Source organism: Podarcis filfolensis (genome assembly GCF_964270895.1).
Source record: "Podarcis filfolensis genome assembly, chromosome: 9".
NCBI classification, from domain to species: domain Eukaryota; kingdom Metazoa; phylum Chordata; class Lepidosauria; order Squamata; family Lacertidae; genus Podarcis; species Podarcis filfolensis.
Genome location: NC_139610.1, coordinates 75,337,166 through 75,364,963, shown reverse-complemented (window position 1 = coordinate 75,364,963; position 27,798 = coordinate 75,337,166). Strand labels below are relative to the sequence as shown.

The following is a 27,798-nucleotide window of genomic DNA, read 5'->3' as shown; positions in this document are numbered from 1 at the left end:
TGCCCGCTTCCTGTCCCCCAAAAACAGTACTTCTGTTTTGTCAGGATTCAGCCTCATAGAAATGTGGAGTTGGAAGGGACCCCAAGGGTCATCTAGTCGAACCCCCGTGCTGTGCAGGAACCACACCCACCTGGTGAGTGGTGTTGACCAAGCAAAGCTAGAAGGGCAAGCCCAAATCAAGTGGAGATACCAAGGTGTTTCATACTGAGCCGAATCGCTGGACTTCGCTGCCAGGGCTAGCTGTACAGACTCTGGGGTCTCACTCAGCTCTGCCAGATAGTCTTTTAACTGGAGATGTTATGTTTTGCAATATAAAAACACAAAATGCATAACATAACGATATAAAGAACAATACCCCACCACACATTTAAAAGGCCATAGATTGCTGAACAGCCAAAGGTTTGGTTGATAAAGAATGTTTCTTTCCTGGCACCTAAAGATATGGAACGAAGGCGCCAGGTGAGCCTCCGTGGGGAGAGCGTTCCACCAGTGGGGAGCCACTACAGAAAAGGTCCTGTTCTCATGCTGCTACCCTCTGAACCTTTCGTAGAGCAGACACCCAAAGAAGGGCCTCAGAGGATAATCGCAGGGTCTGGGTTTGATCACATGCGGAGAGGCGCTCTTGGAGGTATTGCAGCCCTGAGCCATGTAAGCTTTCAAAACCAGCACTTTGAATTCGACCCAGAAACTAATTGGCAGCCAGGATTGGATTTATATGCTCAAACCGGCTTGCTCTGGTGAGCAACCTGGCTACCAAATTCTGCACCAGCTGAAGTTCCAGAGGCAGCCCCACACACAACCCATTGCAATAATCTTACTTTGAGCACCGAAGAATTTCGCAGTGGTGGCGTTCCCGTACGCGTTGGACGCCACACACTGGTACTCGCCCTGGTCTTCTGGAACGACCTTCTGGATTTCCAGCTTCAAAGAGTTGCGTGTGGTGCTGATTCTGATCCGCTGACTGGGAGCCGAGTGCGAGCTGGTGGTCGCGATCAGCCGCTTGTCCCGGTAAAGGCTCAGGGTGGACTGGGGGTTGCTGTCGACGGTGCAGTAGATGATGGCCAGCTGCCCTTCCTGTGTCTCCTGGAACAAGGAGAGGGAGGGGGCCCTCGGAGGGTCTGTGCAGGAGAAACAAGATCATTGCATGCACACCTTAGGAGCAGGTACATTTCCAGGTTCGTTTCCCCTCCAACTGAACAGAAATGCCGCACTGATCCCAAATTAGGACGGAGAAATTGGCCAGTTTCAGTTTCTCTCGTCTTTTATGTCTCCCTTCTTAAACTCAGTTCTCCACATTTAGCTTGCAAAATATTGCATGCTGCCTATGTGGGTGTGCATTTTCTCCTAACACATATATTCTTGCATGCCATTTTCTCTAATATAATGCATTTTTGTATGTCTTTCCCACTTACATGCGCATGGCTGCACACACTCTCTGCTCAGGTGTGCACTTTTGGCTGGAGAGCTGTTCTGCAAAATTCAAGGAAGTGAGAATTTCAAAGGAGAGCTGCGTTTCGGTTTGCGTATTTTCCCGGGAAGTACAAGTTAGATAAGTTTGCATTTAAATGAGGACTGAATTTCTACTCTACCCTGAATCCCAGCTGCCTAAAGTGGCAGCGAATTCCAGGATCGGCTGCAGAAGTCCCTCGTTTCACAATTCTAAGGCTTCATCCACACTTACTTTTCCTCTGCTCTTTCCATGCAGGGTCCGTGCTTTAAAGCTCCGTGTCTAAGCTTCCCTTCTCTGGAGCTTTCCCCCAGAAAAACTGCTCTTTAGAGCTCAGTTGGAACAAACATCAGTCTGCAAAAAACCCGAATTGCTGCCGGCTCTGATTTGGCTTTAAAGAGCGGTTTGCATGGGGAAAGCAAGAGAAAAATGGGGAGGGAGAAGGACCTTTGGACATGAAGTGTTAAACCACAGACCTCTGCCCGGAAAGTGTGGGGCGAAAATGAAGTGTGGATAAGCCCTGTGCCTGCTGCTCCCCATTTCAAACTGCCATTTTGCACGTGGATTTCAGGGTTTTAGTAAAAAGCAAACCGAGACCTAAGTTGTCTCCGCAAACCTGACACCTTCCCATCCTTGGCTCAGAGGAAGGCAGGGTGGAGAAGTGGCAACCAGAGCTCTATCTTTCCACACCTCAGTGCCACTTCCTGCCCCACAGAAGCCAACACTGGACAATAATCTGCCTAATTGTAGGAGCGCCTGAAGGAGTGTCTCCACCTCCATCGTTCTGCCCGGACACTGAGTTCCAGCGCCGAGGGCCTTCTGGCGGTTCCCTCCCTGCGAGAAGCCAAGTTACAGGGAACCAGGCTGAGGGCCTTCTTGGTGGTGGCACCCGCCCTGTGGAACACCCTCCCACCAGAAGTCAAAGAGAAAAACAACTACCAGACTTTTAGAAGACATCTGAAGGCAGCCCTGTAATTTAGGGAAGCTTTTAATGTTTAACAGACCACTGTATTTTAATACTCTGTAGGAAGCCGCCCAGAGTGGCTGGGGAAACCCAGCCAGATGGGCAGGGTATAAATAATAAATTCTATTCTATTCTAATTGTAGGGCTGGCCCTGCAGATCATCTCTATGGTTTCGACCTACCCTTGGAATATCATATAGGAGCCAGTGTGGTGTTGCCGTTGGACTAGGACCTGGGAGAACAGGGTACAAGTCCCCACTCAGTTTGCCAGGGGCCAGACCCAGGGCTGTCTTAAGCATATGCGGCACCGGGGTACAAAGATCCACCTGGCACCCCTCCCCCAGGTTGCCCAGTCCCAGGCATGCAGGAGGGTGGAATCGGACAGCCAGCTGCCTCAGCGTCTCGCTGGCTCGGTTGCCCCCAAACTCACGGCGCAGAGTTGCCCGCAGCAGAAGAACCCACTGCGGCGTGTCTGCACACACATGGGTTGCGATTCGTCGCTTCTGCGCATGCGCATGACATCATTTTCCGCGAGCGGTGAAACCTGGAAGTAACCCTTTCCGGTGCATCTGGGTCACAGCGGGACGTATCCTGAAAGAACGTAACATGAAGCAGACGTGACATGAGGTATGACTGTACAGTGGTACCTCGGGTTAAGCACTTAATTCATTCCGGAGGTTCGTTCTTAACCTGAAACTGTTCTTAACCTGAAGCACCGCTTTAGCTAATGGGGCCTCCCGCTGCTGCCACGCCGCCAGAGCACAATTTCTGTTCTCATCCTGAAGCGAAGTTCTTAACCCGAGGTAATATTTCTGGGTTAGCGGAGTCTGTAACCTGAAGCGTCTGTAACCCGAGGTACCACTGTACTGAGAATGCTTATTAGATGGATTTCCCCTAAATTGATTTCTGAACTTTGAATTTTATTGTCATTCATGTTTTTATACTGTATTTTATGCTGCTTTTACATTTAAGTGTTTTAAATTTGTTGTTAGCCGCCCTGAGCCTGGTTTTTGAACTGGGAAGGGCGGGGTATAAATAAAATTTTATTATTATTATTATTATGAGAAGGCCCTCTGCCTGATTCCCTATAACCTCACTTCTGGCAGTGAGGGAACCGCCAGAAGGCCCTCGGAGCTGGACCTCAGTGTCTGGGATGAACGATGGTGGTGGAGATGCTCCTTCAGGTCTACTGTATATATATCTGCAGATGCCCCCAGATGCTGAGCCACAACTCGCCTATTTGCTGACCATTAACCATGCTGGCTGGGGCTGATAATGGGGGTTGGAATTTAGCAACCCCTGAGAAACCACAGGTTCCCCATCCCTGATACGAAGTGTGCTCTGAACATGAAGCGCAAGAGGGAACGTCAGGAAACTCACAGAAGACGCTCAGGCCAATAGCTTGGGATGTCTCACTCCCTTTGTCATTCTGCACCTTGCAGGAGTAATAGCCAGTGTCTCCCACCGAAACCTCATGGAAGACCAGGATCCGGGCGCTGCCTTCCTTGATCCAGATGTTATTCTTGTACCAGCTGTAGTGGATCTCCTGCTTGTCTTCTCCAGGGACGTCGCAGGTCAGCGTGACCGTCTCCCCTTCCCTGACACTGGAAGAAGGGCTGATGGACAGCACAGCAGCTGGAAGATTAGGGGAGAAGGAACCGTGAGAAAAAGCCAGTTTTGGTAATGCCGTACTTGGAATGACCCCAGAATCTTGCAATACAACCTGCAGTTTTATATGAGTATGTATTTAAAGCAGACGAATAAATGAGTAAGTTAAGTTAATTTGGAATATGCAGAAAATTAAAAAAAATAAAGGAACTGCAGAAAGAGGGGGGAGGAAGTTGAGTTTCAAAATGTTGAAATGATTGTAAAGTTATTGAAATGTATAAAATTGAAAATCAGAAATAAAAATGGAATGACCCCGGAATTAATGGTGCTGGTCACACTTCCCCTCTTTCACTGGGTGACATGCCTAATCATGGGACAGCAAAGACCTTTGTAGCTCTATTTACCATGTTCTATTCAAAATCACTATTTCCCAGTAGTGATGTATGGAAGTGAGAGCTGGACCATAAAGAAGGCTGATTGCCAAAGAATGGATGCTTTTGAATTATGGTGCTGGAGGAGACTCTTGAGAGTCCCATGGACTGCAAGAAGAACAAACATCTCCATTCTGAAGGAAATCAGCCCTGAGTGCTCACTGGAAGGACAGATCCTGAAGCTGAGGCTCCAGTACTTTGGCCACCTCAGGAGAAGAGAAGACTCCTTGGGAAAGACCCTGATGTTGGGAAAGATTGAGGGCACCAGGAGAAGGGGACAACAGAGGGAGAGATGGTGGGACAGTTTTCTCAAAGCTACCAGCATGAGTTTGACCAAACTGCAGGAGGCAGTGGAAGACAGGAGGGCCAGGCATGCTCTGGTCCGTGGGGTCACGAAGAGTCGGACATGACTAAATGACTAAACAACCACAACAAAATTCAAAATGAGGTCATTTGGGCAGATTAAATAACCTTTTCCTGGATTTGGTTTGGTTCCTCATGCCAACCATCTTGGAAAAGTTTCCACTTCCACCTCCAAGCCCAGTAGCACCTTAAAGACCAACTAAGTTAGTTCTTGGTATGAGCTTTCGTGTGCATGCACACTTCTTCAGATACACTGAAACAGAAGTTGCCAGATCCTTCTATATAGTGAGAAGGTGGGGAGGGGTATTACTCAGAAGGGTGGTGGGAATGGGTGATTGGCAGATAGCTGTGATGAGCCTGTTGACGACTCTTAACGACTGCAATAGGTCTTACCTTAAAACCATGGAGAGACCTGGTCTGAACAAAGACATTGGATTCTTATCTCATTATACATGACAAAGCCATTTTTCACCTTCTCACCCCTTGCTTTTTCCTGTAAGACCTATTGCAGTCATTAAGAGTCGTCAACAGGCTCATCACAGCTATCTGCCAACCACCCATTCCCACCACCCTTCTGAGTAATACCCCTCCCCACCTTCTCACTATATAGAAGGATCTGGCAACTTCTGTTTCAGTGTATCTGAAGAAGTGTGCATGCACACGAAAGCTCATACCAAGAACTAACTTAGTTGGTCTTTAAGGTGCTACTGGAAGGGAAAAATTTTTTTTGTTTTGACTATGGCAGACCAACACGGCTACCTATCTGTACCTCCAAGCCCAGTCTGCCTGGGGGGAGTCTAAGTAGCAGGAGAGGACCCCTCCCATCACTCCTTCTGTGCCTCAATGGACAGCTGTGAGTCCAGAATGACCCCCAGGCTGCGCACCTGGTCTTTCAGGGGCACAGTTACCCATCCTGCTGTTCTCCAGATGTTGTGGGACTCAAATTCCCATCATCCCAGCCCAGTGGCCATGCTGGCTGAGGCTGATGGAAGTTGTAATCTGAAACATCGACAGGCTGGCGTAGCAGATTCTACTTAAACCTTGTAGCACATTTGTAATGATTTGTAAGATTCAGATTATTTCTCTTTAGCCACAGGGCAGTTCTCCATTTGCATGGGTACCATTCAAAACTCCCAAAATAATTTCAGACATAAGCAAGAGATTAAGCAGAAGCAACAGCTTGACAATTGAAAGCAGAGTCCATATGGGATGGAGCCCACTTACCTTCCCCCACACATGCCATCTGCTTAATCTCCTGGTTTTAGATCACACCTGCACCACTTAAAGCAAAGAATCCTTGTTAAGAGATTCTGGGAAACGTAGCTCTTTAAGGGGTAAACTACATTTCCCACAATCCTTTGCTTTAAATGAAGATGCATGTAACTGGCTCAGAAATGAATAAATATGTACACAGATACGTACACCAAAGTCCCTCTCCTTGGTACTCACAGAAAACATAGAGGGTTACCCCTTCTGCCACGCCAGTGCCCATAGAGTTTTCTGCCTCACAGTGGTACAAGCCATAATCTTCACGGGCAGCACTGCTGATGGCTTTAAGCGGCTCGCTTCCGCAGGAGACGCCATCTTTGAACCACCTGTAGGCAGTGACTTCGGGGTTGCTGCTGTCCACAGTGCATGTCAGGGATGCCTCATCGCCCACTCGGATGTTCTTGGAGGAGGGATTGAGCGACACTTTTACGCCTTTGGGGGGATCTATGAGCAAGTGGAAGACTTTGAGACAAAGAACAGGAATGGCAGTGGCTCGCTGAGCGCAACATCCATTTTCTTGAGCGCTGAATCCATCATAGGGAAATGAAGGCTGTCTTTTCATAAGAAGGTAAGAAGGTCAGGCCAACAGAATATCTAGTCCAGCAACGTGTTCTCACAGTGGCTGACCACATGCCTCTTCTGGGAAACCCAGCAGAGCAGGATTCGAACACAAGAGCAACATTTTCCCCTCCTGTGGCTTCCGAGAACTAGGATTCAGAAACATTGCAGCCTTCAAGTGTGGAGGCAGTGCATAGCCATCTAGGCTAGTAGCCATCAAGTCTTCTTCTCCATGAACTTGCCTAATCCTCTTTTAAAGCCATCTAGGTTGGCAGCCATCACTGTCTTTTCATTATTAGGGTGCTGTATTATTATTATTAATTACAATGGTACTTCTGGTTATGAACTTAATTCGTTCTGGAGGTCCGTTCTTAACCTGAAACAGTTCTTAACCTGAGGTACCACTTTAGCTAATGGGGCCTCCTGCTGCCGCCACGCCATCGTAGCACGATTTCTGTTCTCATCCTGAGGTAAAGTTCTTGACCCCAGGTACTACTTCCAGGTTAGCGGAGTCTGTAACCCAAAGTTACAGAGGTGTTTGTAACCCGAGGTACCACTGTACAGTCATACCTCTGGTTACAGATGCTTCAGGTTGTGTTTTTTCGAGTTGCAGACTGCCGAAACCCAGAAGTACTAGAACAGGTTACTTCTGGGTTTTGGCAGCCGTGCATGTGCAGAAACACTAAATCACGCTTTGCACATGCGCAGCAGGGCCAAATATCAACCCAAGCGTCCACTGTAATTAAATTTAAATACTGCCATTCCTTGGAAGATCACAGGGCATGTTACAGCATAACAATGCAAAATGAGAACACAAAACGCAAGAAACCCAAGGACTCCGCTCCCACAAACACATACTTATTATTCATTAAATTTCTTTGAAAGCTACCTGGACTAGAAAGGCAGAGCATAAATGATTGCTGCTGGCACCCACCTGTCTCAAGAGACAACCGAGTATGCCTCCAGCGGTGAAGTCAAACCGCTGTGTTAGCGGCACTCAAGTAACTTCTCTGGGGAGCAAGCCTGGGCAGTGTGTCTGGAGGTTCTGGGCTGCCCAGATGACAAGACCCCCCCTCGCCTCGCTGATGGGGTCCAAAGGAAAACAGAGCAAGACGTTTGGCACCAGCTTGGCTGCAGGAGTTGCTGGATGGAGGAGTACAAGACGCCATCCAACCGCCTTAGGGACTCCACTCCAGATTTGTGTAGGGTTTCCTCCTGAGCCTTTTCTTTTCCCAAAGATGTCCCTCAAGTCAGCTGAGGTTTAAGATCAGAGTTCCCTTCTCCTAGAGGGGCTACCTTCCCCGGTTGAGAAGCCTCATCTGCCCCTCACTTCCCTCTCTACAACATGTCCAGAACCGAATTCTTGCCTGTTGGAGCCACTCATGGTCTCGTCTGCTCCGTTCGCCAGAGCCTGTCTTCGCATGCAGGGGAAGCCCCTAACTCACTTATTAACAACAATAACAACAACCATTCTGTCCCAACTTTCTACACAGGACTTAGACGTACAGTGGTACCTCAGGTTAAGTACTTAATTCGTTCTGGAGGTCTGTTCTTAACCTGAAACTGTTCTTAACCTGAAGCACCACTTTAGCTAATGGGGCCTCCTGCTGCCACTGCGCCACCGGTTCACGATTTCTGTTCTCATCCTGAAGCAAAGTTCTCAACCCAAGGTACCATTTCTGGGTTAGCGGAGTCTGTTACCTGAAGCTTATGTAACCCAAGATACCACTGCACAGTCATACCTCGGGTTGAAGTTGCTTCAGGTTGAGCGTTTTCGGGTTGCACTCTGCGGTGACCTGGAAGTAACAGAACGCGTTACTTCTGGGTTTCGCCGCTCGTGCATACACAGACGCTCAAAATGACGTCACGCGCATGCACAGAAGCGGTGAATCGCAATCCACGCAGACGCAGGTTGCATTCACTTCAGGATACGAACAGGGCTCTGGAACAGATCCCGTTCGCATCCAGAGGTACCACTGTAGAAGTAATTTATTTGTTGTCGCTGATAACTACCCCTCCTGGCCGCTCCATCCTCCTCACACGGATAAACTCACGTTTCACGTTGAGTGTGATTCTTCCCGTGGCCACCTGCTCCCCAACAGACACCTCGCAGCTCAGTTCCCGGTTGTGGTCCTTCCAGGTCAAAGATGTGGACAGAGTTTGCTTCCTGAGTGATGCCACCGTGTCCAGCTGCAGTGTCTTGGACACAAGCGAGGTTGTCGTTTCGTAGCCAAGCCATCTCATGGAGATGCTGTCATAGGGACAGGTGTAGGGGCTGGAGCAGCTGAAGGACACCTCCATCGCTTCTCGTAGGTCGTCCGGGGAGGCAATGGTGGGAATGTTGACCGAGTCTAACGAGAAAAGGCAAAAGGATGGGCTTAGCTGAGCAGAATCTTCTGAGTTAGGAAGGATCAGCTCTTTGCTCGTCTGAAGATCACAGGACAGTTCACAACATAAAAATACAAAATAAGAACATAAAATACACCATAAAACACAAACGAACCAACAATTCCATATTCACACAGATATAGATGACTGATTAATTGTCACTTGATTAGTTGTAGGTAAAAAAAGACGGGAAGAGGGACACATGGGGGGGGGGACATATGGGCGTGATTTTCAGGTGGGATAAATTACATACCAGAAAATTCAGGTTGCGCTATTAAACCTGATTTGGCATTTTGCATAAAGGAAAGCGACTGGGAAATGAACTGGAAAGAGCAGGATAACTTTTGCTTGACACAATATGGGCTAACCTCCCCGCAGATCAGAAAGGCTGCTCATTAAATAGCCAACTTTGTCTAACCAGCCAATCTGGTTCCAGCCAATCAGGGTGAATATCCAATAAATTTGAAAATAGGGACATTCTGTTCCATGGTGTTGGTGGAGGTGATGATCACCATCATCATCAGAATGTTGCCCCAGCACTCTGGGTGGCTTCCAATGTATATAAAAACATTAAAAAATAAAATAAAAAAACTTCCCTATATAGGGCTGCCTTCAGATGTCTTCTAAAGGTTGTACAGTTACTTATCTCCTTGGCTTGGAGGGTAAATCCATACCCTCCAACACTTTTCTGATAAAAATAGGGGCATCCTAAGAAAAAGCATGCCAACAATGGTCCGTATAGTTAACGCTATGGTTTTCCCAGTAGTGATGTATGGAAGTGAGAGCTGGACCATAAAGAAGGCTGATCGCCGAAGAATTGATGCTTTTGAATTCTGGTGCTGGAGGAGACTCTTGAGAGTCCTATGGACTGCAAGAAGAACAAACATCTCCATTCTGAAGGAAATCAGCTCTGAGTGCTCACTGGAAGGACAGATCGTGAAGCTGAGGCTCAAAGACTTTGGCCACCTCATGGGAAGAGAAGAGTCCCTGGAAAAGACCCTTGGGAAAGAAGTTGGGAAAGATGGAGGGCACAAGGAGAAGGGGACGACGGAGGATGAGATGGTGGGACAGTGTTCTCGAAGCTACCAGCATGAGTTTGACCAAACTGCGGGAGGCAGTGGAAGACAGGAGGGCCTGGTGTGCTCTGGTCCAGGGGGTCACGAAGAGTCGGACACGACTAAACGACTAAACAACAACAACAAAGGAAAAGCGGGACATTCTGGGATCAAATCAGAAACCAGGACGGCTTCCGTAAATCCAGGATTGTCCCTTGGAGTGTTTGTAAACAGGTTGTTTGGAAGGTGACCTAAGGAAGACATCACAGGCTAAAAGCAGTTAGAAATGCACAAGCAGAAGCTCAGCTCAGCTCAGCTCTTATATCCTCTGTTTTTGAATATGGGACACAGGCTTTCCATTGCAAATATGCTTAAGTTTCAGATTTCAGCTTTAATTAGCTGCTCTCAAGTTTTTTTTTTTTTTTTGGAGGAACAGCCTGAGAAATGCCTGGGCTAAAGATAGGAATGAGGAACCAAGCAGAGCGCGTGTGTTCTGGGTGTACACTGGGCTGGGAGGACAAATTTGTGCATAAACTCGGTGAATGGTTATCACTGAGGGGAAGCTGATGATGGGAAGAGAATCAGCTGGAAGGAGACACCCCAACCTGGTTAAACAAAAGGGAATAGAAAGGGATGGTCTGTTTTGCTTAATGTATGTAGGGTTTGGTGTCAGCGTTGCTCGTGCAGGTTCTCTGCTGTTCACTTGTGTTCCTCTAGTGGTGAGAGAGGTTGGAGTTGGCCTAGGGTGTGGTTGTTTGTTTGTGGTTGGCTGTGGTGGTCTTTGTTTTCATGTGTGAGTGGGGTGGGTGGGTGTTTTGGATCAGGTTAGCCATCTTGATTTGTATGCTGTTGGTGGATTTTTGTTGTTGTCTTGTTGGGCTGTGTATGTGATAAAGGGGAGCCATACCGGGGTGAAGGTGTCTTCTGTTTGTCCCTATGTCAGTTTCAGTTTATTCAGTTTATTATTCAGTTTATTATTCAGCTTATTTTTCTAGTAGGGCTGTTTCCCATACTATTTGGTACCATTGGTCCATGCTTACTCCTGACAGGTCTCTCCAGTGTCTGGTTATGGTGTTTCTGGCTGCTGAAAGTAGGAACATCGCCACCTGACCCCACCCATCTTCCCCCACTCCATCCCTTTTCTTCCTAATGTCTCAACAAATGAAACTGATTTGTAAAAATGTTACATGGATAAAATACGAGAGACATTACACATACTTCTGTATATCAAGAAAATCTTTAATAAAACAAACAAAAAAGAAAGAAAGAAAGAAAGAAAGAAAGAAAGAAAGAAAGAAAGAAAGAAAGAAAAGAAAGGGATGGTCTGAATGGGTAGGGAGATAAGAAGCACCACTAGATCAGGGGTAGCCAACATAGTGCCCGTGGGCGCCAGGCTGCCTGCCTGCACTTCCTCTGGTGCCCATGAAAGGCATCACACTGCCATCAAAAATCCACAACGTGCAATGGACTGTTTCATTTTCCTGCTCAGCCTCTCCTACGACCCTCCTCAACAATGTCCACGTTTCTTTAACTGCCGTGTCTGGACACCCAACCTCCCTTCCATTCTAAACAGACGATTGAACATAAACATGTCGGAAGTGTGGGATGTAATCCTCTGGAGCAGTCAAGTACATTTCCTGTTTGCCTAGAGTGAACATGCAGGGGAACGTTGGTCCAGCCAGTTGAACTTCCTGTTACACCTGGCAGGAGCATCCTCCCTTTTGCATGTGACTAGTAGGTGGGCGTGACCTTTCCAGACCTGGTAAAAAGCCAAGTCACGTAGCCACCTCCCTCTCTCTTCCTTCTTTTTCATCCTGCTTGCTTCCTGCTTCACCTGGTTATCACCTATATGGGGTAAACCTGTTTGTACATACAGTATTTGTAACTTTAAGCCTAAAGCCTGCCTTCAGGGATCACCTGATCGCGAGTAAAACTTATTTTTGTTACTTATGAATAAGACTGTTGTGTCTTTATTCTTTTAGGAGGGATCAAAGGGGTCTTATCAGGAACAATAGAACATACAGTGGTACCTCTGGTTACGAACACTTCAGGTTACGAGCTCCTCTAACCCGGAAGCAGCTGCTCCTCTTTGTGAACTTTGCCCCAGGATGCAAATGGAAATCGCGCGCCAGAGGCCCCATTAGTGAAAGCGCACCTCAAGATAAGAATGGTTTCAGCTTAAGAACGGACCTCCGGAATGAATTAAGTTTGTAACCAGAGGTAACCCTGTATTTCTGTTAAATCTTACATCTTTAGTCAGGAAGCTACTTGGGGATCTGCTAGTGGTTTCTGGCTTTGCATCGTGCCATTCAGAGTTGTATTTAGTACTGGGAGGTGTAAGATAGAGTGATAATTGTATTTTAAAATGGGGGTTCAGAGTTTTTAGGGGTTTTTGTATGTCTTATGTAGATTTTTCAATTTCATTGTTCTTTGTGGGACAATGACAATAAAGATATCGTATCGTATTGTATCGTCCCCAGTACAGTGGTACCTTGGTTTAAGAACAGCTTAGTTTATGAACAACTTGGATTAAGAACGCTGCAAACCCGGAAGTAGGTGTTTTGGTTTGTGAACTTTGCCTTGGAAGCAGAACATGTTTCGCTTCCTGTTGAGTGTGTTCCATTTGTAAATTGAGTCCCCCGCTGCTATGGGAAAGCACGCCTTGGTTTAAGAACGCTTTGGCTTAAGAACGGACTTCTGGAACGAATTAAATTCGTAACTAGAGGTACCACTGTATTTCAGTCTGGGCAAGCCAGTTTGAATTGCTTATTGTTTCTCTAACGAGTCTGCAACCAGCTTCCTGCTGAGTAATAGGGAAATGCACTCTGCTAAGTGAAGAAACTTGCTAACGGGACCCCTGACCATTGGGTCCGGTTGTGACCGACTCTGGGGTTGCGGCGCTCATCTCGCTTTATTGGCTGAGGGAGCCGACATTTGTCCGCAGACAGCTTCCGGGTCATGTGGCCAGCATGACCAAGCTGCTTCTGGCGAACCAGAGCAGCGCACAGAAACGCCGTTTACCTTCCCACCAGAGTGGTACCTATTTATCTACTTGCACTTTGATGTGCTTTCGAACTGCTAGGTTGGCAGGAGCAGGGACCGAGCAACGGGAGCTCACCCCGTCGTGGGGATTCGAACCGCCGACCTTCTGATTGGCAAGTCCTAGGCTCTGTGGTTTAACCCACAGCGCCATCCGCATCCCTAACGTGAGTTAGGAAGGATAATATTAATCAATATATCCTCTCCAGTTACCCACAACATCCCCACAGGAAGAGACCTGCAGCAGGGTCAGGCCAACGGCCCACCTAGTCACAGAGGCCACCCAGATTTCCATGGGAAGCCTGGCAGCAGGATCTGAGCACAACAGATCTCTCCCCACTTGTGATCAGACTGTGCTTATAGAATTGTAGAGTTGGAAGGAATCCTGAGGTCATCTAATGCAACCCTCTGCAATGAGCCAGGCTTGCTCTTTTGTTCACTTTTGGGAAGGTTTGTTGCCATCCCTAGTGGCGAGTGTATCTGTGTGCGTCTCACATGTGTGCTGCATGCAGTGTGGGTGTACACACTCACACACAGATATATTGGCTGTGTCCATTCCTGGCAGGTGGCCCTGACCATCAATACGACCCTCATGTTGGAAAATTTTTTGGCCAACTGTGCATTAGGTCAAAGCAGTCCGGCCAATCACAGCCAGGTCCTTCTGCCTGCCCTGCCTCTCTGTGACCTCAGAGCAGCTCAGCCAACCACAATCAGCGAACAGCCTTCACTCCATCAGAAATCCCTGATGATAATGGCCTGCAGGTGGCTCAGTTGGTTAGAGCGTGGTGCTGATAAAGCCAAGGTCATGGGTTTGATCCCCGTAAGGGCAAACCACATATTCCTGCATTGCAGTTTGTTGGACTAGATGTCTCTATGATTCTATAAATGGCTTGGTTAAACAGCAGAGGGGTTTTTCCAGCTTGATACAGTGGTGCGCAGCCTTTCCTAATTTAGTAGCTTCTATTCAGTTGTTTAAAGTTAAAGAACCTTTTAATGAGGGTGAAAGAGGAGAGCGCAAAATATGGTCTGAAGCTCAACATCAAAAAAACGAAGATCATGGCCACTGATCCCATCACCTCCTGGCAAATAGAAGGGGAAGAAATGGAGGCAGTGAGAGATTTTACTTTCTTGGGCTCCATGATCACTGCAGATGGTGACAGCAGCCACAAAATTAAAAGATGCCTGCTTCTTGGGAGAAAAGCAATGACAAACCTAGACAGCATCTTAAAAAGCAGAGACATCACCTTGCCAACAAAGGTCCGTATAGTTAACGCTATGGTTTTCCCAGTAGTGATGTGTGGAAGTGAAAGCTGGACCATAAAGAAGGCTGATCGCCGAAGAATTGATGCTTTTGAATTCTGGTGCTGGAGGAGACTCTTGAGAGTCCCATGGACTGCAAGAAGATCAAACCTCTCCATTCTGAAGGAAATCAGCCCTGAGTGCTCACTGGACGGACAGATTGTGAAGTTGAGGCTCCAATACTTTGGCCACCTCATGAGAAGTGAAGACTCCCTGGAAAAGACCCTGATGTTGGGAAAGATGGAGGGCACAAGGAGAAGGGGACGACAGAGGATGAGATGGTGGGACAGTGTTCTCGAAGCTACCAGCATGAGTTTGACCAAACTGCGGGAGGCAGTGGAAGACAGGAGTGCCTGGTGTGCTCTGTCCAGGGGGTCACGAAGAGGCGGACACGACTAAACGACTAAACAGCAACATTCAGTTCTTTTAAGCCAGGCTTTGCCCTCCAGATGTTTTGCACTCCAGCTCCCTGGCTGATGGGAGTTGTAGTCCAGAACATCTGGAAGGCAGCAGGCTGAAGAAGACTGGCTTAAGCCCTGAGGACGGGTAGGCTTAGCAAAAACAGTCGAGAGATTGGGATGCATCACAAAGCAGACTTTTGTGAGCAGGGAGTGTCTGGTTACTTACCGGTGACGGTTAAATCAACCCCCTTTTGATCGGACCAGCGGTTCCGGTCGCTGATTTCGAACCGGAAGGTGTACTTGCCGGCATCTGCGGTGGTCACACCCCTCAGAAGCAAGGTGCAATTGCGCTGGAGGGGGTCTCCCAGCAGTTCTGTGCGTCCTTGAAACCGACCCTCAACGCTACCAGGAGTTGCTGAGTGGTAAACCAAAGCCTTCTGCCCTGTGTTTTCTTTGTACCAAATGCCCGTGATGCCATTTGGGACAGCGACGTCGCTGGGGTAGCTGAAGGTGCACGGGATGACGACACAGGAGTCTTTGACGCTCCACAAATGTTCGGGGGTCGTGACAGCCCAGGAACCAAAGGCTGCAATAGGAATTATTATTATTTATTTATATCTCAACTTTTGCCCTGAAAGGACTTGTTACTGAAGGGGGAAGGAATGGGTTCTGTGCAGTCAGTCTGAAACGGGACCCAAAATCCTCATTTTTCCTCCTCCAAGGGAGCATTTCTAAAATGCATTAACTTGAGCTCTTAAGTCAATGTATAAACAGAAAGCCAGCTGTATAAACAAGTGCTCAAAGCCCTCTCCTTTATCAGTCTGTGACGGCAATGGATGGCCTTGCCAGTTCCAGGGGAGCAGGGATGGCACGTCTGGGTCTTATCTTACTTCCTGACCACAGTGACGCACAGACCTTGTCAGCCCCCCGGGAATGGCGCCAGGAGGACTCTTAGAATTGGTGACCTTCTTACCCCAAGATAAGGAATACAGGAACAGGAACACCCTTTTATGGTTAAGAGTACACGAGCAGGAACATCTGTGATGTCAACTTACGTGTATAAGCTTACGTGGCTGGATTCCTGTGGAAGGGGGGAGAGGGTGCCTGGAGGATATATATACTGCATGAAATCTCTCATTTCTTTGGACTTGCTGTGAACTGACCACGCAAGTGCCTTCTGCTATCTGGAGAGCAGAATAAACTCTTTCTCTGAACCAACCTCGGTGTCATTTGACTCCTTCCTCCCTGTTCTGGGAGCAACGCTCACCCTACCAATCGGTAAAGTCTAATAAGGCTACATTTCAGCAATCAGGTTTAGTATTTAGCAAACATACCTTGGGCAACATAACTGGAGAATGCAAAAAGGAAAAAGGGCAAAGGCATAGCCGGTGGGAGCGGCTGATTCAAGGGCAAATTCCTGGAGGGGAAAGCAAAGCAAAGTTCAGAGTTAGATTCAAGACCTCCCCAAAAGATGAGCACACCTTTGACCAAATGGGCCACGGAATGTGGAATGCCTGTGGCCCACCAGATGCTGTTGAACTACAACTCCCATCATTCCCTGCAATTGGGGCTGATGGGAGCTGGGGTCTATGAGCATCTCGAAGCCTTCAGGTTCCCTGTCCCTGTTTCAGGGGGAGACGCCAAACGCTGAACCTGGGACCTTCTTTGTGCAATGCATGTGCTCGATCTCTGAGCTATGCGGTCTCTCAATGTGCTGAATAATAATAATAATAATTTATTATTTATTATTTATACCCCACCCATCTGGCTGGGTTTTCCCGGCCACTCTGGGCGGCTTCCAACAAAATATTAAAATACATTAGTCTATTAAACATTAAAAGCTTCCCTAAACAGGGCTGCCTTCAGATGTCTTCTAAAAGTCTGGTAGTTGTTTTTCTCTTTGACATCGGGTGGGAGGGCGTTCCACAGGGCGGGTGCCACTACCGAGAAGGCCCTCTGCCTGGTTCCTTTTAACTTGGCTTCTCACAGCAAGGGAACCGCCAGAAGGCCCTCAGCGCTGGATCTCAGTGTCTGGGCAGAATGATGGGGGGTGGAGACGCTCCTTCAGGTATACTGGACCGAGGCTGTTTAGGGCTTTCAAGGTCGGCGCCAACACTTTGAATTGTGCTCGGAAACGTACTGGGAGCCAGTGTAGGTCTTTCAAGACAGGTGCTATGTGGTCTCGGCGGCCACTCCCAGTCACCTGTCCAACTGCCGCATTCTGGATTAGCTGTAGTTTCCGGGTCACCTTCAAAGGTAGCCCAACGGAGAGCGCATGGCAGTATTCTGGTGCTAGAGGAGACTCTTGAAAGTCCCATGGACTGCAAGAAGATCAAACTAATCCATTCTGAAGGAAATCAGCCCTGAGTGCTCACTGGAAGGACAGATCCTGAAGCTGAGGCTTCAATCCTTTGGCCACCTCATGAGAAGAGAAGACTCCCTGGAAAAGACCCTGATGTTGGGAAAGATGGAGGGCACAAGGAGAAGGGGACGACGGAGGACGAGATGGTGGGACAGTGTTCTCAAAGCTACGAACATGAGTTTGACCAAAATGCGGGAGGCAGTGGAAGACAGGAGTGCCTGGCATGCTCTGGTCCAGGGGGTCACAAAGAGTCAGACACGACTAAACGACTAAGCAACAACAGTGCGCACCCAAGAAATGATCTCTTTCAGCTTCTGCCTTCTGGAAGAAGGTCCAGGGTTATAAAGACTAGGACTAGCTGCCTGAGAAACAGTTTCTATCCAAATGCGATTTTGGTTTTAAACGCAGTGTAAGGAGTCTCTATGGGAATATATTGTATTTAATTATGGGGTATCAGCGCCTTCATGGATCACTGCCTTGCCGTGGCGAAGGGGCTTGAAGAACTCAGAGAAGCTATGAACTATGCCGAGCAGGGCACCCAAGATGAACAGGTCATAGTGGAGAGTTTTGACCAAACGTGATCCACCTGGAGGAGGAACCGGCAAGCCACTCCAGTATCCCTGCCAAGAAAACTCCATGGACAAAGACAACAGGCATATAAAAGTTATGACGCTGGAAGATGAGCCCCTCAGGTCGGAAGGCGTCCAACATGCTACTGGGGAAGAGCGGAGGACAAGTACAAGTAGATCCAGAGCTGATGAAGCGGCTGGGCTAAAGCCGAAAGGACGTTCAGTTGCGGATATGCCTGGAAGCGAAAGGAAAGTCCAATGCTGTAAAGAAAAATATTGCATAGGAACCTGGAATGTAAGAACCATGAACCTGGGTAAGTTGGATGTGGTCAAAAATGAGATGGCAAGAATAAATATTGACATCCTGGGCATCAGTGAACTAAAATGGACAGGAATGGGCGAATTCAGTTCGGATGACCATCATATCTACTACTGTGGGCAAGAAACCCGGAAAAGAAATGGAGCGGCCCTCATAGTCAACAAAAGAGTGGCGAAAGCAGTACTGGGATGCAATCTCAAAAATGATAGAATGATCTCGATACGAATCCAAGGCAGACCTTTTAACATAACAGTAATCCAAGTTTATGCACCAACTACTGGTGCTGAAGAAACTGAAATTGACCAATTCTATGAAGACTTACAACACCTTATAGAAGCGACACCAAAGAAGGATGTTCTTCTCATTATAGGGGATTGGAATGCTAAAGTAGGGAATCAAGAGATAAAAGGAACAACGGGCAAGTTTGGCCTTGGAGAGCAAAATGAAGCAGGGCAAAGGCTAATAGAGTTCTGTCAAGAGAACAAGCTGGTCATCACAAACACGCTTTTCCAACAACACAAGAGACGACTCTACACGTGGACATCACCAGATGGGCAGCATCGAAATCAGATTGATTATATTCTCTGCAGCCAAAGATGGAGAAGCTCAATACAGTCAGCAAAAACAAGACCTGGAGCTGACTGTGGCTCGGATCATCAGCTTCTTATAGCAAAATTCAAGCTTAAACTGAAGAAAGTAGGAAAAACCACTGGGCCGGTAAGATACAATCTAAATCAAATCCCTTATGAATACACAGTGGAAGTGAGGAACAGGTTTAAGGATTTAGATTTGCTAGACAGAGTGCCTGAAGAACTATGGATGGAGGCTCGCAACATTATACAGGAGGCAGCAACGAAAACCATCCCAATGAAAAGGAAATGCAAGAAAGCAAAGTGGTTGTCCAATGAGGCCTTACAAATAGCGGGGGAGAGAAGGCAAGCAAAATGCGAGGGAGATAGAGAAAGATACAGGAAATTGAATGCAGATTTCCAAAAAATAGCAAGGAGAGATAAGAAGGCCTTCTTAAACGAGCAATGCAAAGAAATAGAGGAAAACAACAGAATGGGAAGAACCAGAGATCTGTTCAAGAAAATTGGAGATATGAAAGGAACATTTCATTCAAAGATTGCCATAATAAAGGACAAAAGTGGTAAGGACCTAACAGAAGCAGAAGACATCAAGAAGAGGTGGCAAGAATACACAGAGGAATTATACCAGAAAGAAATGGATGCCTCGTACACCGTAGGTAGTGGGGTTGCTGACCTTGAGCCAGACATCCTGGAGAGTGAAGTCAAATGGGCCTTAGAAAGCACTGCAAATAACAAGGCCAGTGGAAGTGATGGTATTCCAGCTGAACTATTTAAAATTTTAAAAGATGATGCTGTTAAGGTGCTACACTCAATATGCCAGCAAGTTTGGAAAACTCAGCAGTGGCCAGAGGATTGGAGAAGATCAGTCTACATCCCAATCCCAAAGAAGGGCAGTGCTAAAGAATGCTCCAACTACCGCACAATTGCACTCATTTCACACGCTAGCAAGGTTATGCTTAAAATTCTACAAGGAAGGCTCAAGCAGTATGTGGACCGAGAACTCCCAGAAGTGCAAGCTGGATTTAGAAGAGGCAGAGGAACCAGAGACCAAATTGCAAACATGCGCTGGATTATGGAGAAAGCCAGAGAGTTCCAGAAAGACATCTACTTCTGCTTCATTGACTATGCAAAAGCCTTTGACTGTGTCGACCACAGCAAACTATGGCAAGTTCTTAAAGAAATGGGAGTGCCTGATCACCTCATCTGTCTCCTGAGAAATCTCTATGTGGGACAAGAAGCTACAGTTAGAACTGGATATGGAACAACTGATTGGTTCAAAATTGGGAAAGGGGTACGACAAGGCTGTATATTGTCTCCCTGGTTATTTAACTTATATGCAGAATTCATCATGCGAAAGGCTGGGCTGGATGAATCCCTAGCCGGAATTAAGATTGCTGGAAGAAATATCAACAACCTCAGATATGCAGATGACACAACCTTGATGGCAGAAAGTGAGGAGGAATTAAAGAACCTTTTATTGAGGGTAAAAGAGGAGAGCGCAAAATATGGTCTGAAGCTCAACATCAAAAAAACGAAGATCATGGCTACTGGTCCCATCACCTCCTGGCAAATAGAAGGAGAAGAAATGGAGGCAGTGAGAGATTTTACTTTCTTGGGCTCCATGATCACTGCAGATGGTGACAGCAGCCACGAAATTAAGAGACGCCTGCTTCTTGGGAGGAAAGCAATGATCAACCTAGACAGCATCTTAAAAAGTAGAGACATCACCTTGCCAACAAAGGTCCGTATAGTAAAAGCTATGGTTTTCCCAGTAGTGATGTATGGAAGTGAGAGCTGGACCATCAAGAAGGCTGATCGTCGAAGAATTGATGCTTTTGAATTATGGTGCTGGAGGAGACTCTTGAGAGTCCCATGGACTGCAAGAAGATCAAACCTATCCATTCTTAAGGAAATCAGCCCTGAGTGCTCACTGGAAGGACAGATCGTGAAGCTGAGGCTCCAAGACTTTGGCCACCTCATGAGAAGAGAAGACTCCCTGGAAAAGACCCTGATGTTGGGAAAGATGGAGGGCACAAGGAGAAGGGGACGACAGAGGACAAGATGGTTGGACACTGTTCTCGAAGCTACAAACATGAGTCTGACCAAACTGCAGGAGGCAGTGGAAGACAGGAGTGCCTGGCGTGCTCTGGTCCATGGGGTCACGAAGAGTCGGACACGACTAAACGACTAAACAACAACAACAACAAATGGGGTATCAGAGTTTTTAGGGGGCTAACCAGGTTGGGATGGCTGGGGTAGCAGGCTTGTTGGTTTTTGAATGTCTTATGCAGATTTTTCAATTTCGTTGTTCTGTATGGGACAATGACAATAAAGATTATCGTATCATATCGTATCTAGGCAGTGGTTTCGACTAGATGACTCTAGTCCAACACTACAATTCTAGGATTCCAACTGTTGCCACATAGCTCTGTTGGCTCCCACCGTGGCATATTAAAAACTAATGAATAACGTTTGACCTGGGCCTGACTCGCAGAAGTGCAAAACTATTCCTCCTCCTGTTACGGTTTCAGTGATGCACTACGGGCTGGGAAGGTCTATCAAAACCCAGCGACATCTGGGAATTTGCCTGAGCATCCCACTCAGACCTCCAGATAGCAAGTGGACCAGGGCGTTTTTTCAGCTGGAGCTTGCTGGACCTCTCAGGTGGGTGCCATTGCAATTATAAGAGAACAAGGGAGGCATTCGTGGTGAGTTCCAGCACCTCTTTTTCTAGAAAAATAGCACTGGGGACATCTATCAGGGAGAAGAGGAAGCAGAGTGTTGCTCTCCGTCTCCCGTTTGAAACGTCCCGCCTGTTTCTTGAACTCAGCTCTTGGCAGCAGCTTCCAAATGAGTTTCGTTTCTTCTCATCAGCCTCACCCATCTGACCTCTGAGCCCAAGTTCCTCTGCTCACCGCAACAGGGCCTAACCAAGGCATGCAGAGTGGGGCTGTCTCTGATGGGCTCTGAAATCCAAAATCCGGATCAATGGCTTCAGTTTCCTTTGAGCAATCAACAGCCAATGGCCATTAACATCTGTGCACACACAGACACACACACAAAAGTGCCTTTTCCTTGCAGAAGTCTATCTCTGGTCCTAAAAGGATTGACGCTGGAAGGCAATTGCTGAAGCCCTACACTGGGAAAGCAGGGTTCACATCTCAGGAGAGTTTTTGATGTTGTTCAAATGGATTTATTTATTCTGACATGTGTTTATTACATATTTATTTAAAAGTAGCTATTTCATTTTTTTAAATCAAAGTGGCTTACAACAGAAATGCATAAAACCATACAGTAAAACACACACACACACACACACACACACACACACACACACACACACATGTTAAAAACAGACCTCAGTTAACCATTATGGAAAGATGTATTCTTAATTGGCTGTCGGAATAGAAAAAAAATAAATCAGCAGGCGTTTCAGTGTTAAAACAGAAGGTGCCTGCTAAATCTCTGTTGGCAGAATATATCACACTTTTCCTACAAGGAGTTCAAGGTCACATTCATGGTTCTCTCCCCTTCCCATCCCATTTTTATCATCACAACAACCCTGTGAGGTGAGTTAGGCCAAGAAACTCTGTCTGATCCCTGGCCATGCAGTGAGCTTTGTGGTTGAGTGGAGATTTGAACCCTTATCTCCCAGGTCCTAGCCTGACCCTTTAACCACTAAAGAATACAAGCTCTCTAATACTGTATTTTAAAAATGAAAAATAGTGCTTGCTGCCAGGGAGGGGTGGTGTGGAACAATAACTTCTCCCCAGCTACCCTAATCCAGAACACTGAAAACTGGTTTCTCTCTGTGTGTCTGGATTTCCTCCCCCCTTCGGAAGTATAGAAGTGGAAAGTGTTGGACGTGGACCAGAAGGAGACCTTCATGAGTCTCCCAGCTTTGTTTTGAAGCACGAAGCGGCCTTGCTGCACTCTCTCTCAGCCCATCCTACTTTAGCGAGTCCAAAAGGCTGCTTTGTGATCTCGTGGGAGGAAAATGGGATGTGGGTGATATGGGATCAAGTCCTTCTTGCTTATCTATCATTCAAGCTTTAAAATGTTTTTCCATTTCCACTTGGGAATTTTATAGCGTCCGATGGAACATACCAAGCTTTGATTGAGCTGAGTAGATTGACATGGCTCTCTCTGTGTGTGTGAGAGAGAGAGAGGGGGGGGGAGGGAGGGAGAGGTGTGCAGCCTGGGAGCCTGAGCACAAGATGCAGGGGCTCGCAGCATTAACACCCAGCTCTACCTCTCTTTCAAATCAGAACCAGTGAAGGCGGTGAAGGTCCTGTGTGAGTGCCTGGAGGCAGTTGGAGGATGGATGGCGGCTAACAGATTGAGCTTGAATCCTGACAAGACAGAAGAAGTGTTTTGGGGGGACGGGGGGCAGGTGGGGGGCTCCTTGGTCCTGTATAGGGTAACTGTGCCCCTGAAGGACCAGGTGCGCAGCCTGGGAGTCATTTTGGACTCACAGCTGTCCATGGAGGCTCAGGTCAATTCTGTGTCCAGGGCAGCTGTCTACCAGCTCCATCTGGTACGCAGGATGAGACCCTCCCTGCCCGCAGACTGTCTCGCCAGAGTGGTGCATGCTCTAGTTATCTCCTGCTTGGACTACTGCAATGCGCTCTACATGGGGCTACCTTTGAAGGTGACCCGGAAACTGCAACTAATCCAGAAGCGGCAGCCAGACTGGTGACTGGGAGGGACCTCCGAGACCACATAACACCAGTCCTGAAATACCTACATTGGCTCTCAGTATGTTTCCAAGCACAATTCAAAGTTTTGGTGCTGACCTTGAAAACCCTAAACAGTCTTGGCCCAGTAGACCTGAAGGAGCATCTCCACCCCCATCATTCAGCCCGGACACTGAGGTCCAGCTCCGAGGGCCTTCTGGCGGTTCCATCACTGCGAGAGGCCAAGTTACAGGGAACCAGGCAGAGGGCCTTCTTGGTGGTGGCACCCGTCCTGTGGAACGCTCTCCCACCAGATGTCAAAGAGAACAACAACTACCAGACTTTTAGGAGACATCTGAAGGCAGCCCTCTTTAGGGAAGCTTTTAATGTTTGATGTATTACGGTGTTTTAATACTCTGTTGGAAGCCGCCCAGAGTGGCTGGGGAATCCCAGCCAGATGGGCGGGGTGTAAATAATAAATTCTATTCTATTCTGGGGAAAGCCTGCAAGCAGGATTCGAACACAAGAGCAACTCTCTCCTCCTGGTGTTTCCAGCCACTGGCATTCACTACCACCAACCATGGAGGCAGCGCATAGGCATCCTGGCCTAATCCTCTTTTAAAGCCATCCAAGTTGGGGGCCGCCCCTGGCTCCTATGGGAGCACAGGCGCTGAGTTGAGCCCAACATTGCGCAGGGGGGTGAGGTCACGTCTCCCAATGCAGCGCAACCCAGGGCGATATCCTGCCAGGCCTCTCCAAGGGTGGTGCCAGAATAATAGTGGCAAGAAATTGGAAAAAATGAAATCTTATCAACGATCACAGAGTGGCAAATTCTTATGACAGAATACCTGCAACTAGCAAAATCGACTGGAAAAATTAGAGGGATGTCAAACCAAAAGGTATTTAGGGAATGGGAAATATTTAAAGAATACTTGAAAATGTACAATACGGACAATTAGATGCTTGCAGAAATAGAGTGATACTGATAACCAAGAATTTTCTAAAATATAATAGTGGATTTTATATATCTATATACAAAATAAAATAATATGAATCTGTGCAAGGAATACAGATAATATAAGTAGTATAATGAGAATTATTGGAAGTTACTATTTTACTTTGTTATGTAAGTGTGATATATTGTATTTGTTTATGTTTGTTTTTCTATCTTTTCTTACTCTATTGTTTTTTCCCCATTTGTATCGTCTTTTGTATAATATGTTATGTATATTTGTGTATGTGAAAATTAATAAAGATTTTCTATTTCAAAAAAATTGGTGGGGGGCTTAGCCCTGTCCCAGCAGATATTGGGGGGAGGGGGTTGTAGAGACCTTAGCCCCATGGGGTTGGCGTCCCTGTATGGGAGCAAGTGCCATAATTCAACTCTGTGCTGCATGAATAAGTTGTTGTGATGATGGTGATGGTGATTTGTATACTGCCCTTTACCCACAGCTCTCAGAGAAGGTGCTTACAGTGGCGTAGCGTGGGGGGTGCAGGGGGGGCCGGCCGCACCGGGCGCAACATCTGGGGGTTAGGGTTAGGGGGCGCAAATCCACAGGTTACGGGGCGCAAATCCACGGGTTAGGGGGCGCAAATTACTTGCCTTGCCCCGGGTGCTGACAACCCACGCTACGCCACTGGGTGCTTACAACACAAAATCACAATGCAGAAACACAAAAAACATAATAAAGACAAAGACAACCCAAGAATTCCCCCTTCCCCAACACATTTTAAAGGGGCATTGGATGTCAATCAGCCCAAGACCTGGTTCCTGAGGAATGCTTTTGCCTGGCACCTAAAGGTGCATAATGAAGGTGCCAGGCGAACTTCCCTGGGGAGAGCATTCCACAAACAGGGAGCCACTGCAGAAAAGGCCCTGTTCTTGTGTTATCTGTCCCAAATCTTCCACTCTTCAGTTTCACGGGATGTCTACAAGTGTTATGAGACGGAGAAAAGCTTTTCCCAATCCACTTTCTCTACGCCATGCATAATTCTATAAACTTCCATCATGTAACCTCTTACTCTAAACTAAAATGTCCCAAATGTTGCAACCTTCCTTCGTAGAGGAGCTGCTTCATAGCCTTTTCCAAACCTTTTCCAACTCTGCATACTCTCAAATAATCAGTAATGCTCAAGGCAGCTACCAATTGCAAAAGAAGCACAACAGAAACCAGTAACATGATTGAAATGGGTCTGCCTTGCCTTTTCCCAGAGAGCAGCTCCTCCTGCAACAGATCTCCGCGGTCCTTTGGAACTCTCTGCCACACACAATGGAGCGATGCTGCTTCTGGGCTTCTAAACTGGATGCTGGACCTCAAGGACAAAGCGGTCCAGGAGAATGCAGAACTTCTGGTCTGGGACAGCTTTATCTGTCTCCCGTTTTGGGAAGTCCCCCATTGTGTCAGCTGTTCTCATTCTGGGCCCAATCACTTAAAACGCTCATCGTTCAGTGCTGATGAGACATCTTGGGAGGGAGGGAGGAGGAGGAGGAGGAGGAGGAAGAAGAAGCAGGGAACAGCCTTCTGGGTTCAGTGCTGGGCACTGCAGTTCAAGATGGATGTGGGTGACAAGTTGGAAAGGATCCAGAGAGCTGCAAGAATGATAAACAGCTTCTCAAGTCAAACCCTGGGAGGAACAACAGAAGGAACTGCAAGGAAGCCAGGAGTTTTGGGCTTATGCAATTCCACAGAAGCTGCTCTCAGCTGGCTGCTGTCACACACACAGAATTAGGGATGTACTTAAGTTACAGATTAAACATAATCCTCCCTTCTACGGGGGCTTCGTTGACCAGATAAGAAGGACCCTGCAGCTGCATCAGGCCAAAGGGTCATCTTGTTTCCCACGGGAGACCCACCAAATGGGAAGCAGGCAAACATGAAGGCAAGAGCACCATCCTCTTGATGGCTTTGCAGAAGATTCTGCTGAGAGATATGGTGCTTAGACCAAGTCACACCGCTGGCCCACTCAGCTAGTATTCCCAAGCTTGGGCCTGTGTCCCTAGGCTTACGGTGTATTGAAATCAATTTCTGTTGCTGGTTTTTGTTGTTCATATGTTCCTTGGGTTCTTCTCCTTGTCCTACTTTGAACTTCCTTTAACAGTGTAATGCAGAAATAAAACCTATTGCCTCAGTTTCTCAAGTGCTGCAGCGGCAGAGCATCATTTTGTTGTTGGTGGTTTTTTGTTAGAGCATATATTAATTTTCCAATACAGTGGCGTAGCGTGGGGGGTGCAGGGGGGGCCGGCCGCACCGGGCGCAACATCTGGGGTTAGGGCAAATCCATGGGTTAGGGGGCGCAAATCCACGGGTTAGGGGGCGCAAATTACTTGCCTTGCCCCGGGTGCTGACAACCCACGCTACGCCACTGTTCCAATAAGAAGAGGAGGAGTTTGGATTTGATCTCCCGCTTTATCACTACCCGAAGGAGTCTCAAAGCGGCCAACAATCTCCTTTCCCCTTCCTCCCCCACAACAAACACTCTGTGAGGTGAGTGGGGCTGAGAGACTTCAGAGAAGTGTGACTAGCCCAAGGTCACCCAGCAGCTGCAGGTGGAGGAGCGGAGATGCGAACCCAGTTCACCAGATTACAAGTCTATCGCTCTTAACCACTACACCACACTGGCTCTAACATGTCAAATCCAATAAAAATAAAAAAATAAAATAAAAAAGAGTCCAATTGTCTTCCAAATTATATCTTAATTTTACAACAATTTTACAACTTCCCAAGGTCTGAATTCCGAAGCATTTTCCCTCCCACAGGGTAATACAATAATTTGAATCTGTGTGTGAAAAAATAGTAGAAATAATAATACAATGAGTCTAATCGGAAGTCAAATGTGTTTATTTTGTTTTCTTTTTTTCTTTTCCCCTTCTTTCTTTTTTCCTCCCCCCCCCCATCCCTCCTCTTTTTCTTCTTCCTTTTTTCTTTTCTTTTTTGTGTGTGCCTCCTTTCTTGGTCTTTCTCTTTTTGATTTGTTACGAAGGAGATAAAGAGATAAAAGTGTAATATGGAAACTTCCAGTAAGTCAAAAGTGATGTTGTGTAATTTTTCTGTTACTATTTATATATTGTTAAAATCAGTGAATTGTAATGAATTGATGTAACAATTACTGTGGATTTTTTCCTTTGTTACTGTTGAATTCTAAATAAAGTATTATTCTTCTCTTAAAAAAAAAAGAAAGGAATCCCTCCCACAGGGATGGCCACCAGCCTGGATAGCTTTGGAAGAGGATTGTCTAAATTCATGGAGGAGGAGAGCAGCTAGCCAGTGCAATTTTTTTTAAAAGAAAAAGAGGTGCCAGAACTCACCATGAACGCCTCCCTCTTTCTCTTAGAATGGCAATGGCACCCACCTGAGAGGTGCCAGAACTGAGTTCCAGCAAGTTCCTCCTGGAAAAAACCCTGCTACTAGGCATGATGGCTCGGCTCTTCCTCAGCAGTTGGAGGCAGCAGTGTTTCAGAAT

At 47.1% G+C, this 27,798-nt stretch overlaps 1 protein-coding gene across 1 annotated transcript in view; it reads right to left on the bottom strand.

The window, feature by feature from the left end:
• The window catches only part of SIGLEC1 (sialic acid binding Ig like lectin 1), a 47,778-nt gene extending 21,957 nt beyond the window's left edge, over positions 1–25,821 (bottom strand). Inside the window, exons 1-7 of the mRNA XM_083631579.1 lie at positions 25,540–25,821; positions 16,156–16,238; positions 15,048–15,407; positions 8,694–8,990; positions 6,262–6,525; positions 3,791–4,045; positions 819–1,118 (exon numbers count right to left, since the gene is read on the bottom strand). Of these exons, the coding sequence (XP_083487705.1) occupies positions 819–1,118; positions 3,791–4,045; positions 6,262–6,525; positions 8,694–8,990; positions 15,048–15,407; positions 16,156–16,204 (1,525 nt within the window). The 5' untranslated portion in view covers positions 16,205–16,238; positions 25,540–25,821. The remainder of the gene's footprint in view (positions 1–818; positions 1,119–3,790; positions 4,046–6,261; positions 6,526–8,693; positions 8,991–15,047; positions 15,408–16,155; positions 16,239–25,539) is intronic.
• Positions 25,822–27,798: the final 1,977 nt, after the last annotated feature.